This window comes from Hippopotamus amphibius, chromosome 11, assembly GCF_030028045.1.
Source record: "Hippopotamus amphibius kiboko isolate mHipAmp2 chromosome 11, mHipAmp2.hap2, whole genome shotgun sequence".
Taxonomy (NCBI): Eukaryota; Metazoa; Chordata; class Mammalia; order Artiodactyla; family Hippopotamidae; genus Hippopotamus; species Hippopotamus amphibius.
In genome coordinates this window covers 95087751-95102914 of record NC_080196.1, presented here as the reverse complement: position 1 = coordinate 95102914, position 15164 = coordinate 95087751, and the positions used below count along the sequence as shown (strand labels likewise).

The window sequence follows — 15164 nt, the reverse complement described above, 5'->3', positions numbered from 1 at the left end:
ATTAATAAAATCCAAATACTTCAAAGAAGTATTGAATTCATAATTCATTTGTCATTTTCTCAGCTAATATACAATAAGTATACAACTACTCGTGTGAGTGAGTCCTTGAAATTTTGGGCATTATAAAAAGTATCTTCATATCAACAAAAGGATTGAGAATGGCTAACCTAAGGTCCTATGCTAAACTCTCCAGAAAAAGTTAGATGTATGTACAACATACGTGGGCTATCTCCCTACTTCCTTCCACAGTGATGAATAACCAAAATACAAGCATGGCACTAAGTTTCAGTGCAAAAAAAAATGGATTTTCATTTGGAGTAATAAATTTGAAATAACAAAACAAAACAAAAATCCAAATATATACATGCTACTAAAATCCATACAAAAATATATTAATTTATCTGATCCCCTCCATAGATAATCTGCACAGAGTACACTGAAATGTTCCCTTAGCATGAATTGCCTATGATCTTATCAGCTAAATGAGCTCATTGGGGCTGCTTCGCACCTGCTTTCCCAGTATCGCTCTGTAAAGAGCTCCAAGTTCATTAGTCAAGCGGATCTTCTTTAAAAACAGTAATAACATATGAAGAGCGAAGAACAGATATGAACACATTAGCAAATTTAAGGCAGGTTGATTGCCTGGTCCTCCTTGAGTTTAGGGATCTTCTTAAACTCACTTTGCTTCTTGAAGAAAAGCTGAGCCAGGATGTGGTCTGCTGTGGCCTGGAGATAATCGTCCATGTCAAGGGTTTGCAACTGACAGTGGAAACAAAAAGATGTATCAGTATCAAACTACTCAGGTTCCTACAAAGATCTTACAGCCATCAAGGTATTTTCGAGACTGTAGGTACATGGCTGTGTAACATCAGGAACTATGAACTCCTGCGAATGGCCCCCTTGTGCGCTTGTCTTTCTTGCCACGGGGAGCTCACCTTCCCGACTCTGGGAATAAGGAAAATCTGATTGATGGCTAGAGATGCTGAGGCATCTGAAGCTTTCTTTAGAAGGGACCTCCATCCCACTGGGAGGTAGTTCTCTTTAAAGAGGGAGCAAGACCTTCTGTCTACTTATAAGCAGGGACTAGTGACCAAAGGGCCTCTCAGAGCTCCATGTCCAGAAGCACATGATGGAGGCTAACCTGGCTGCCAGGTAAGTGGTCCTCCTCCTGCACAGCCAGAGACAGTTGTTAATCTCTGTCTATCTGGCCTGGCTGTCCATTTGGCTGGGTCTGACTCTGTCTGTCCTTGTGTCCTCTCTATGTTACTATCTTACTGTCCTTCTTTCTGTACCCCTTCCCCTCTGATACTACCTCTCTTTCTCAACCAGCCTCTCAATTTCTGTGTGTAGTGGCTCTCTCTGTGTCTCTGCCTCTGTGTCTGTGTGTGTCTCTGCTCTTACCTGTCTCTGAATCTCTCTCCTATCTGTGTGTGTGTGCGTGTGTGTGTGTGTCTGTCTGTCTGTCTGTCTGTCTGTCTCCAGGTCTGCCTGCCTTCCCCTGCCCCTCCGAGGATACATCTGTCTGTGTGTGGGTACAGATGTATCTGTGTGTCTCTCCTTCTGTGTCTCTGTCTCTTTATGGGTCTCTGTCTCTCTCTGTGTCTTTGTCTGTGTCTCTATGTCTATTTGTGTATCTCTGAGTTGTTTCTCTCTTTTCCTCTGTGTTTGTGTCACTCTCTTTGTAGATCTCTGTCTGTCTGTCTGTCTATTTCTCTGTATGTCTCTGTGCACGTCTCCATCTCGGTGTGTCTCTGGGCACATATGTCTCTCTCTGTGTCCCTGTCTCTCATTCTGTGTTTCTCTCTGGGCATGTGTTTCTGTCTCTCAGCCTCTCTCTCATCCTCCTCCCTCCTCTTTCCCTTCATACCCCTTATGCAAAATATATCCCCATTAGAAAACCCCTAAGACCCCCTCGAATGGGTTAGTGGGGATGATCCTCCCTCAAGATGCATATCAGATATTCCTGGGGGTGAGGGTAGAGGTAAAAAAAATTACTCCTACCCAAAATTCTGATTCTTTTTTTTTTCCCTGTTGTGGATCACTCCCTTAAATTGTTTTTTTTTTTTTTTCATAAAAAAAAGGAAACAAAAACACAACCCTCTATTTCTACTCTCTTTTCAAAAGATTTATAATCTTTAATTTTCGAATTGTATTTAATAATTTTCAATTGCTAGTTTTATCCTTCTTTCATATTTTTGTTTTAATTTGTTGATACTAGCCTTTCACATCACATTCATCTTACTTATTTCATCTCTCATATTTATTTTCATTGTTAACATTTTTTTGAAGTATTTTTACCCTTACATAAAATTTTTATTCTACTCATTTTTAAAATTCCCTTTTAATTTTTTAACTCTAGCTTCCTGTTTTAATGAGTTTTTACCTTCTTTTCCTATTTATATTTGAATTGATTTCATTTTGCTTCATGATTTGTTCTTATAACAGCTGTAGAGAATGGTGACCAAGGGGGTGGCAGTAGCAGTGAGACCCACACCAAAAGTAGGGGACACTGGAATCCTCTTCCCGCCGAGAAAGTCGACAGCTAGCTTTCCATTGCATCTCCTCCTCACAGAGCTCTCCACAAACCTCATCCCAGGTACCCCCAGGAAGGCTTAGGGACCCAGAGAAGCAGATGCTGGAATTTTCCAGTGTCCAGCAAAGAAGGGAAGTGTCATCACGGGAAATGAGCACCCCTGCGCAGGATGGACTTGCCTCTGGGCACAGGTCCTGTTGATGATACTGCTGAATTTATGCTGTGCTCTCCCCTGGAGCTCTTGCTGGGTCTCCATGTAGGAAGCAGGGAACCTAGTCCTAAGGACTGTTTAAAACTGAATTCCACTATTTATTCTTGTTTTTCAAACATATTACTCCCTCTAATTAGAGAACACTGGGGTGAATTTTTTAAAGTAAACAACCATTTAATACAATAAATAATACCTCTTAATATGTTTTATAATACAGATCATGATATATCAGATTTGCTTAAAACAAAGAATGAGGACTTCTCTGGTGGCGCAGTAGTTAAGAATCTGCCTGCCAATGCAGGGGACATGGGTTCGATCCCTGGTCCAGGAACATCCCACGTGCTGCGGAACAACTAAGCCCATGAGCCACAACTGCTGAGTCTGTGCTCTAGAGCCCTCAAGCCACAACTACTGAGCCCATGTGCCACAACTACTGAAGGCCACACACCTAGAGCCTGTGCTCCACAGTCAGAGAAGCCACCACAATGAGAAGCCCGTGCCCCACAACTAAGAATAGCCCCCGCTAGCCTCAACTAGAGAAAACCCATGTGCAGCAACAAAGACCCAATGCAGCCAAAAATAAATAAGTAAAATGAATAAATCAATTAAAAAAAAAAGAATGATGGGAAGGAATGCTACTCCTTCAGGGTAGCATTGCTTAATCATACTCAGTGTTACTTCACATCTCCTGAAGTTTCTTTTCATATACAAGAGACTCTCTTTCTCTCTCTCTCTTTCTCTCTCATCTCTCTGCAAAGTAAATTCCAGAAGAATAAACTGGTCATGCTCACTTCAGCCCCTCCATCTCTGTTTGGGAACTGGCAAAACTTCAAAACTCATGCTCTGTTTCTCTATGCTGTAAGGTAGTACAAGGGCCCACCTCAGTGTTGGAAGACCAACCCAATTCTGGAGACAGATTAGGAAATCCACCTGCCCACAGATATTAATTACATTCTCTAATACCTACTTGATTAGTAATAGAAATGATTTCCTGGAGCTCTATATACTGCTCTTTGGTCTTTTTTCTCAGTTGGTTGAGAACTGGGGGAATTAAGAGGGAATGTGATGTACTGGATCCCTTTGTAACCAAATGAAAAGATTATTTGATTTTCCTCCTCACTCATTGGTTCAGCCAGTTCATTCATTCGTTTATTCAACACACATGTGCTGAGGGCCCCTATGACCCAGATACATTGCTTATCAGCAGAGTATTCTGCTCGTCCCTGGCACTAGGCAGTCTCTCTTAAGCTGGCTTATTCTCACCTGATCTCCAGTGCTGAAGGCAAGAACGAGAAGCAAATCCTCATCGCATGCACTCTTAATGTAATGCTGGGTTCCAGTGGGGAAAAATATCACATCTCCAATGTGAATGTTAAACTCTATGGTACGCTGAGCATTGATAATGCCCACCTAAGGAGAGGAAAAAACCATGCTGGAGTTAAGCAAATAAAATCAACTATGCATTAAGGATAAGTATGCATAGTGAAGAACAGATGAATAAAAGCATATGGTGATGAAGGGATTTCTCAGAGAGGGTAAACAGCAGAACAGAGACAATCCTTCACATTAACTCTCCTGTTCCTGAGACAAAGTCCCACAAAAATCAAAAGATACTCTACTTAAAGTAAATGTCCTTCAAAATGCATTAGTGAATTCAATACTGCAGAACATCATGCAAAAACAGCATGAATCACCATGTTCTAATTGAGGGTTATCAATTACATTCCCTAATTAGGCAGAGGATTTAAATTTCAGTGTTTTACTACCCCTACGCCCTCCCTTCCACTTGCTTGGGAAAATTCAGCCTTCTGGGAGAGCAGCATCGTAACGGTCTTCCTCTAAAAGGGTTAGAGACTAACTGTGCATACAAACGCACACACATGAGCGCAAAGCACACCAAAAGTAAAATCTGATCCTTGAGATTAAATTTGTGGAAGATTACAATGCCCTTTTCTAATTTATTAAATCTTTCACCTCTAACAACATAAAACTTCTGCTATGGGTGACAAAAAAGGTGAATTTCAGTCTGGTCTGATTCTTTCTATCAAGATTGAGACAGGTACACGCTAGAGAAGCCCATTTTACAAGTAGATCTCCCCAGGAGCCCGATGAAAGTCCAGAGGAACTACTGTCAGATCACTGTAGTAACCTGCTACGTTGTGTGGCTTTTCTTACAGTAACCATATAATCATCCAAACTAGGACTCTCTGAAGAGTCAAAGGGGGTGCTATTAACAAGGTCACCAAGATGACAGGTATACATCAGGATGATCCTGATAAATGGGGATAATATGGCCACCCCACTGGTGCTCCATACCTCCCCACCACCCCCATTCCTGTTACACTGAGAGGCAAATGGCCAGTGTCACGGTCCCCAAAGTGGAGCACATTAAATGCTTGCATTACCTGAGAATTCGAAACTTTGAAAATGTAAGCAGGTATTCCAGCCCCTCACCATTTGGGATAAATCTCTTTATCAGTTTTGAAACGTTCTTAGCCTCTTATCATGCTACGAGCAAATTTGGAAGTTACCTAGCAGGACCTGCATGGTATCCTCTGTGGAAACTGTGCCCAGAAAGCCATTAGCATGGGGTCCTATTATGTTACCAACAACTGAACCAAAACAAAGAAATACCTCCTGTTTGCTTCTTTCTGCACTGAAAAGGAAAGTTAAAAAAAACAAACTGTTCACAGATAAATTACCTTTGCACATCCACTTAGTACGTATCCCATTTCATTTGCATTAAAATGAAAATGTGGCTGTCGTAATCCATTGTTATAAATCCTGAGTGTACTCAAAGTGAGGGCATTTTGATGCTTGAGGAAGAAAAAGAAAAATGAAATCCAGTTATTTAGCCAACATCCAATTCAGCAGCTTAAAAATTCACATAATCATAATAATAACTAATATTGATGAAGCCCTCACTGAGAACATGCAATTTTTTCTGTCCTTTATATTTATTATGTCACTTGTCCTTTATAACAATCTTACAAGGTGGCCACCAACCTTATGAGATGAAATTAAAACCTAGGTTGGTTGAGTATGCCAGGGACACACAGTGGCAGAACTGGGATTTGAATTAGGAATTTGATGCCACAGTTGTGCTCTTAGTCATTACGCAATACAGCCAGTTGAGCATTTAAAACAAATGAAAAGAGAAATCTCACAAGCATCCAGTCTCTTTAGTAATGTAACCATCCACACCAAGAAGTTAAGGCTTTAGTCAACAGTTTGCATTGATCAAATCAACCAGTGTTTGACTATCTCTTTCCTTTTCCTTTGTTCAAAAAAAATGATGAATCCAATCTAAACTTCATATTTCATCCATTTTAATAATCATTAAAACATTTTTGTCAATTACCTGGTTCAGGAATTCACTAAAAATTTTTTCATTGTTGCTTAGTCCACTTCCATTTTTCCAGTATTGTGCCAATTGTATTATTCCTCCTGGAAATCGATATTCTTTTGAACCTGAATCAGATGAAGTTTAAAAAACAAAATAAGATAAACTACTTCAAAATGTTACTTACGAAAGGAGAGCCAAATGCAGTCCCAGTAAGTACACAGCCCTTCTATAGTCACAGAAAGTCTATGTGGTAGGAATTGCCAACACCATATCCTATGTGCCCCCAAGATATTGACCTGATGCTGTCAGAAACTATACGGCCTTCCCAATCTCCCCTGAAATTCCTAACATAGGGTGACCTCATTAAGACAGACATTCAACTCAGGGGACCTGGCTGGAAAACGTGAGAGTCATTCCTAAATACCAATCTCTACCTCACCCCTCAATCAGTCAACCAAGTCCTGTCAGTCCTGCATCTCTAAATTCTCTGCTTCTCCAACAATTCTTTCCCTCTCACATAGTGCAGGCCACCATCATCCCCTACTTGAGGGACTGCAGGAGCCCCCTGACTCATCACCCTGCCTCTCACCTGGCTGCTTTCAATCATTCTCCACAATTCAGCTGGACTGGTCATCACTTTCAAAAGCAAAACTAACACCAATTCAAAAAGATACCTGCACTCCACGTTCATTGCAGCATTATTTACAATTGTCAAGATATGGAAACAACCTAAGTGCCCAAGTTCATAGATTTAGAGAACAGATTGGTAGCTGCCAGAGGCAGGGGCTGGGGGTGGTTGAAATGAGAGAAGGAAGTCAAAAGATACAAACTTCCAGTTATAAAATAAACAAGTCATGGGGATGTAAGGTAGAGCAAGGCAGCTATAGCTAATAATACTGTATTGCATACTTTAAAGTTACTAAGATCTTGTAAGTTCTCATGACAAGAGAAAAAACCTGTAACTATGTATAGTGATGGATGTTAACTAGACTTGTTGTGGTCATCATTTCACAATATATACAAACATTGAATCACTGTGCTGTACACCTGAAACTAACATAACGTTGCATGTCAATTATACCTCAATTAAACAAACAGATTAATTAATTAATTAAAAATATGTAAATTAAAAACATCATTGTGTCACTCTCCTATTTAAAACCACTTAATTGCTACATGATTGGACCCCTCGTCTCTCATCAGCCTCTTCTCCTACAGCATCCTCCAGCCTCAATACACCCCCTTCACACTCTGAATTTTTATTCCACATTCTCTTTAGCTTCCAGGCCTTTTCTTTCATTTCCTACTTTGTTGAGAAATGTGTTTTTTCAAACTTCTCTTGACTGTGACCCGATGTAAAAAAAACACATTGCATGTCAATCCAATACACCTAAATAATGATATATGTAAATACCTAACTAAAAAGCCTTCACAAAATAACATACTATACCTTTCAGGTCATAAAAGTATCTCCACACAACGCCATCTGGAGACTGTGAGTAATTAGCATTGACAACCAGTTCTGCCAAATTGGGAGGAAGATTGACCCCCTGATCCTCTTTTTGCTTATGGAAGGTTCTAATGAAATTAACTCCACCTTCAGGCTGAAACACACAAGAGACCATATAAGATATTTGCGAAACATTCTACAAATTTTAGCAATAAAAGGGGCGGTAGCTGAGGATAAGGCAGCATTGGCACCAGTGTGGTTTTCAGTGGATGGCCCAGTCAAAAGAGCTGACCTCAATTAGCCTAAGGCTTGTGATTGTTACGAAAATCTTTCAAGTAGTCAAAGTATTGGCATTCGGATTTTATGATCAGTACAAACTCCTGCAAAATATACACTGGTTCCCATGCTTGCTGGTACTCTCACTAATGACTCGTTTCTTCTACTTCTCCCTGTAACATTAGAGCCGGATCTGCTGCAAGATAAACCTCAAAATCTCACTATCTCAATTCCTGAATTTACCACAAAACCCCTTCCAGGTGCCGCTCACGGCCATCACCAGTTCTGATCACCCCTTTGCACTGTGAGCATCCACATCTGACCCTCTGTCCCCAGCATCATCAGCAGTCCCTCCAGTGACAATATAACCCCTGAAAGAGACCAAAAGTAGCTATTCCTCAGGAAAGCTGTGGGATTGATCCTCTGCATTAGAGTAAGAAAACACAATTACATTATCAATAGCAAAGTTCTCCCTGGATAAGCTTATGACTTTTCAGGGATGAAAATTATAGTAATTTGTATTAACTGTATCATAACCTTTCTACCAATTCATTATACTGTAGTTTCCTACAGAAGTCATTCATAAGGGAAGGTAAAGAGCAATTCAACTTCAACAGGTTTTATGTGTTTAGTAGGAACATAATGTTACATTCTTGAGCCCGTTACCCAAATGTTACTTTATTGACTGCCACCTTAGAAACTCGAATATTCATGCCCTCTTTGTGCCTATGTAATGCATACCCTCATGGGACTTGTTCTCACAGTGGTACAGACCTTAAGTGACCTGGAAGCAATGTCCTCAGGGGTAGAAAAAAATACATCATCAACATCCAGGGTCTGAAGTTCGTCATGTGTAGAAAAGAAGAGCAAGAAAAAGCAGTCTTCACTCCCCACATTCTTTATCCAGTGCACTGTGTTTTTAGGGAAGAAGATCACTTGGCCAGCTGTGACATTGTACGTGGTAACGACAGCACCATCATCAACCACGCCAATCCATGCGCTCCCCTGAAACAGAAACAACACATCGACATCACTTCAGAGCAATGCCCCTCAACCTCCCTTCCAAGGTACCATGTTGTCTAATCGCCACCCTATGAAATGCGAACGCTACAGAGGTACCGTAGATCTGTGTACACCTACTGCTCATGCACTACATGTACACCTGTGCTTTATACATAAGATTTTCACCCCACAAACAACCAGTTTTTGCCACCTTTTGGGCAATAGCACCCCCACTGAGCATTTAGAGCTTAAAGTTCACATTGGTTTGATCATTTGAAAAGACTGCAGGCACATGTGTGTGTTCATAGACGGTCTCATAGACATGCACGTGTGTGCTTGCATGTGTTTGTGTGTGTGGGCATACAGATGCATATGTATTTTCCAGATAAGAAAAAGTCTGCACACAATTTTAATAATACTAATAGTAATAGTAATGCCATAGTGCTTTTACTGTGTGACCAGGTATTCTTCTAAGAAGGGTTTAATCTCATATAGATAAAACTCTAATCCCTCTTCCTGTCATAAATTCTAAAATTAAGTGAACTGTCCAAGTATAAAGAAGGAGTTTTATCAACAACAATAGAAATATGTCACACCCAAAAAATCTATGGCTGATCTATTAACAAGATCACCAGGGTAAGACCAAACTCTGAAAGTTCTATGAGAACTTAGTCACTACAGCTTCCCCAATGTCTGGAATACAGAAGCCATAAATATATTTCAGAATTAATGAATTATTTGAAATTCAAGTAAGTACATTCATTTCACTTCCAGCTCTATCTCCCCTGACTTTCAAAGAATTCTGAAAGGTCTAAACCACAAAAGGGCACCCAACTGGCTGATTTCAGGAACTCCAGGCTGTACATCAGCAAACTAGTTGGTTATTCCAGTCACTGCTTTTTTCCTTAGAGGGAAGCTGTAGTCTCTTGGATCATTAGATCAGAGCTACCAGTTTTAGCTTTGGCTCAAAGGATAAAACAGTGATCTTAGCTTAACAATGTATGAAAAATGATTTCATACTGAAGAAAGAAGTTCAAAGTGATGCCAAGAATAATCAAAACAAACAGGTTAATGCTTCAAGGCACTGCTAACTAATCTCACTGAGTACACAGCCAAAGCCTGGATGTTGTCTATCACTTATTTAAGTAGGTTGTGCAACAACCTAAACAACAGCCTGAGGACACACAGCACAAATGCTTAAGTGCAGACTGCGGGCAAACTGGTTATACCTGTACAAGATAGCCATGTTCGTTAGCGTTGAAGTGCCAGTGAGGGGCCCGCAGGCCACTGCTTCTTATTCTCAGGGTCCCCAGAGTCATTTGTGATCTCTGACTGTTCAAGCTGCTGCCAAAGGCCTCCTCTTCAATGCTGAGGTAGTCTTTCGCATTGTTCCTGTACCGGGCCCACTGGATTGCACCACCGGGGAACTCGAACACCTGAAAAGTCGTAAGCAAACCGTCAGCCTGGAGGCCATCGCCTGAGGAACGTGAGGCCACCATGGCCTATAGAGTGAGAGGGAAACACAATGGAAAAGGCAATGGTGGTGAGGTGAATACTGGAGTCCCCCAAAAAGGAAGAGAAAGAATAGGTCTGCAAGACTCCAGGAGACAACAGTGGTACATGCAGTGCTGTCAGCCTCTGTTAGACATAAACAAGGGCACCTATGTTAGCAAAAGAACAGAGGGCTTTCCTATACTTCTGGCCAGCCAAACATAGATCTATCTACTAAACAAAAATTCTGCCTGGAGCCAACATTCAGCCAACTTTCCCTCTTCTCTATCCCTCACTTCCCTTCATCTAAACAGCCCACAGCTGCCTCCTTCCAATGAAGAGTAAACAAAGCTTAGGAAACAAGCAACGGACGCTTTGTTTTGAAATCACCATTTATAATAGATGATTCTTTTTCCTAATACGTGTGTTCCATACCTTGGATTTAGGTAAATGATTAAGAAATTGGAATTTTGGATCAACACCCTTTTGCACCACGGGAACTGCTATTTGCAGAGGCTGGGCTCCAGGTTCTGAATGAGGCTGGAAGCTGTTAACATAAACCAAGGAGAGAATCAGGACTCCGACTGCTGTGGTAATGGTGCAGGCCAAGAGGCACACCAGGAAAATGCTCATCAGTGACCACTGCCTCTTCTTTTCCTAGGAGAAATTATGAAATAATTACTGATGCACCAGAAATATGGCCTCCTTTCTCACTTGGTTTCTTTTCTCTTTTATTTAAGACAATACATACACACAGCCCTCAGGCCAGAACGGCTCCAGTATGTTCACTCATCAGCAGGAAACGGTGGCCCTCGCCATGGTGGCTAACCCAAAGAACTGTAGGGAGATGCCCTGCGGCAGTCCCCTGGCAATCAAGGAGCCCTTCTGATGTCATGCTCCCTATAACTGACACCCTCCTCCTCCACTGCGCAGGAAGACGGCTGTCGTGTCCTGCCTGCCCTCGGCCGGAAACGGTAGGTGTCACTCCAGGACCTCGGCCTCTGACTTGTAAGATTCCCTGCCCAGTGGATCACTGATGTCTCTGTCACTGACTCAGGTTCTCTCTTCAGTCTAGTAGCTGGGCAAATACAAGGACTGCAGGACTGTGGGGCAGAGCCCAACACTCACACACACCCCATATACCCAGATGACATCCAAATAAGCAAGGATAAAAATAAACATATTAAGAGCTGGGGCACAGAATCAATTACTAGAACATTAAGTACTCAGTTAAGTTTTATAAGAAATACATTCCAAGTCAATCAATTAGCCCCTATTTATCAGTTTCTTCACCTGAAAATTAAAAAGGTTCTAAGTAGAATTTTCTAAGAACGTTTTGGTTCCAGAATGTACAAGTACATTTACACATACAGGTACTTGCATGGGAATAAGTAACATGTCAGTAAAGATAAAAAAATTTTTAAAAATTTAAAAAGAAAAAAGAAAAGAGCTTATGAGAGAGAAAGCAAGTCAGGATATATTCAGAGCAGGACTACCTTTCTGAAGACACTCACTTGAAGAAAGCTGGTCTAAAGAGGGATTCTTTCCTGAGATCTGCATAAAGGTTTGGGGGAAACTAATCTCAAGATGTAAATTCCCATTTAGATTCTTACCATTTGGGAGATGGTGTTCATCTCCCCCACAGACACAACATTCTGCTTTGCATCTTCATGCACTTCAAATGCTAAGTTGTCCATTGGCAAAGAGGGCCAAGCAATTCACTGCAAAAGAAAAACAGGGGACGGATGTAGCTTTAGCAAATGGAGAGATCTCTTGAGAGGAGAAGACTGGTAATTCTTAAGTAAGCAAGTGCTTATATAGAGCTGAAAGTTAAGGAAATGAAATAAGGAAGCTGCTTCTTAAACAGTAATCTCAGTTTTAAAAAAAACCCATAGAAAGAATTGCCAAATTAGAGACCAATAAAACACTTCTTTTGGTCCCCAACTCTTTGCTCACCAATGACACATACACAGATAATAACAACAGTAGCTAACAGTTATTTCCTCCCTTCAACTAAGTACCAGGGACAGTACTAAGTGCTTTCCATACATCACGGGATTTAATTCTTACAGCAATCCTGTCAGGTACTGTGATGATTATTACCATTTTGTAAATCAGGAAACTGACACACAAAGAGGTGTGATACCTGCCCCAAATCACACAACTAGTTTTTGTGTAGGAGTGAAGCACCCTTTATCAAGATTATCCCATGGCATTGGTTCTCTGCAGAGTTTGATGGTGGGTGTTCAGTCTAGTACAACATTTTTTCACCCAAATCAGTCCTGTCTCTAGATAATGTAACTGGTTTTTCTATGTAGTTTGCTTATTGCATAATTTTGTTACCTGAAAGTTAAATGTTCATTTTAAGTTCATTTTGCATCATCTTTCCTGGTGATGACTTGTGGCCTGAGTAAGCTAAAAACTGCTACTATCACCCACCAAACAGTCACTCATCCTTCTTTCCTTTCTATCTTACTACCTTTATTCCTTCAATAAACATGGTTGAATGCCTACTCTATTCCAGGCTGTATACCACTCTGCACATTAAGAAGCCCTTTATTAGCTTATAATCTAGTAGGAGAAACAGAAAAGAAAGCAAATAGTTCCCCCCAAAATGTGCTTTGTTATGATAGAAATATGTACAAGATCTTGCGAGGATAGAAAGAATAACTGTTTGTAATGGGAAGAAAAGACAAAGCCTCTCTGAAACCATAATTTTAAGCTAAGACTTCGAGTCCCAACATGGTTTCACTTGGTAGGCACACTTAGTCAGTTACATTCTATTTGATATTTCTGGTTTGTCTGTAAAGAATTTAGTAACAGACCATGTGGTAAAAATACAGATCCTATCTGGGTCAGGCAGCTCAGGCTCTGACAAGGCTGAAGGTTAACCTATGCTCAAGTGATGGGGAGTGACTTTGTGGCTTTCCTACTGTATCTCATCAAATCAAATATGTGTCAGTGACATATAAATTTGGCCTTTCCCCACAAAGATCTGGAATTTAAATGTATGGCATTGATTTCTGAGGTAATAAAATATTCAAAATAATGTATCTGTGGGGCCAGCAAGGTGATTTCCTCATCATGCTATCAGAGTACCATAAGACATATTTTTCCTGTTAAATTTTCCTTCTGCATTTATTAGATAGAATAAATTCTACATTTTAACATCTCAAAAAATGGGATGAGCTTTATAAGAAGAAGGAAGGAAGGAAGGAAGGAGGGAAAGGAGAGAGGACGGAAGCAAGGGAAGGATGAAGGAGGGAAGGAGAGAGGGAAGGAGGTGAGAAGGAAAATTCAAAAAAATACCCTTCAGCTCTCTTTCCTGGGCACATGATTAGTTTATATTTCCCAGCATCTCTGAGAATCTCTAACAGTTAGGTGTGGCCATGTGTCTGAGTTTTAGTCAACGAAATATGAGCAGAAATGTTGTGCACCATTTCCAAGCTAAGACTTTTAAAAAAAGAAGATAAGTCCTTGCCATCCACATTCTTCCTTTCACCAGCTGGATGCAGTGATGTCCGGTGGGCGATGGGGGATGGGGGGGCAGAGATCTAAGAGGGAAGGAGCCTAGGTCCCTGATTCACTGTGTAGAGAAAACCCACCTGCCAACCAAGAACACTCATCTCAAACAACGTTATTACGTGCACAAACAAGTAATAAAGTTCTGTCATATTGTGCCCTTATACATTTGGGCAGTCTATTTTTTACCACAAACTAAAACAAATTTATACCTCTACAAATTTACATCTCTAGCCCTTACTTCCACTAACGTATGCTGCCACGTTTATTCTTTGAATGTTTGGCTCCATCACAAGGGCTTAGAGCATACTAATAAATTTGACAAGTGCTAAGAGCTGCTGATTGCAATATCTATCAAAGGGATAAACTGAATACATATCGACGTAGCTCTTCATTAAATGAGAGTTTATTTTCCTGGAACACATCCAATCAAAAAATATTGTTTCTCTTAGAAAACCTGAGCCAACTAGATTCTTCCTTTATGCCATGCTGGTAGAGGAGAAAAGGCAGTGCTTCCATGCTTCAGTAAGAACATTTCCCCAGCCTCCCCCACCTCCAAGTTATCTGCCTTCTATCATGATTCAGGTAGAAAAAGCTGATAAGATAAAGTTGGCAATTCTTTGATTTCTTCCTTTGACATGTCTACCAGTAACAAGATTGCTCAACGCTCTTATTATGCAAATGTTTCTTATCTATTGCTCAACTTGGATGACCAGACACTGGAGACAGTTACCAGTATCACAGAAGATATAGACCCTTGTCTCAAAGACAACAATGTAATGATTCACACCAGTAATAAATGCACAAGGAAAATTAAGAAAAAAAATTTTTTTTTATATTACCCTGATAAGAAGATGAGGAAATTCCCTTACTGGCCCAGCAGATAAAACTTAATTTAAATATTTTATCACCTCAAAATCAATGCCATACATTTAAATTTCAGATATTTGTGGGAAAGGGCTCAATACACGTTCCCACTGCTCCCAAAGCCCACCGTTGCCCATTTCAGAATGTTCTCAGGAAGAACTCTTAACACTAAAAGGTGTTATGTGGGTATGGGCTCCTAAAATAAGTATCAGAAAAGGGAAAGAGCTGGGAAGAAACTCTGAACTTCTAAGAAAATGAAAATATTCCATTCATACAGCTCTGCATGACAATCTGATCTTGGACAAGTTCCTTAACCTTGCTAAGTCAGTTTTCCTCATGTGTATAAAATCAAGGCTAGATTAAATAACCCTTAGGACTATCTAACTCTACTCACTTGAACTGGAGATATAATTATTTTGAGAAATAACAATGCTAAATTCCCAACACTCCTATTTTTTTCAAGATT

The 15164-nt window shown here is 40.5% G+C and overlaps 1 protein-coding gene across 1 annotated transcript; it reads right to left on the bottom strand.

The window, feature by feature from the left end:
* Window positions 1–624: 624 nt before the first annotated feature.
* On the bottom strand, window positions 625–12006 carry LOC130830965 (uncharacterized). The gene is made up of 9 exons (XM_057698253.1): window positions 11923–12006; window positions 10745–10966; window positions 10048–10254; window positions 8591–8821; window positions 7541–7694; window positions 6106–6215; window positions 5447–5560; window positions 4008–4154; window positions 625–759 (listed from the first exon to the last, which is right to left on the bottom strand). Exons 1-9 carry the CDS (start codon window positions 12004–12006, stop codon window positions 625–627), a joined length of 1404 nt encoding a protein of 467 aa, XP_057554236.1.
* Between the last annotated feature and the right edge of the window lie 3158 nt (window positions 12007–15164).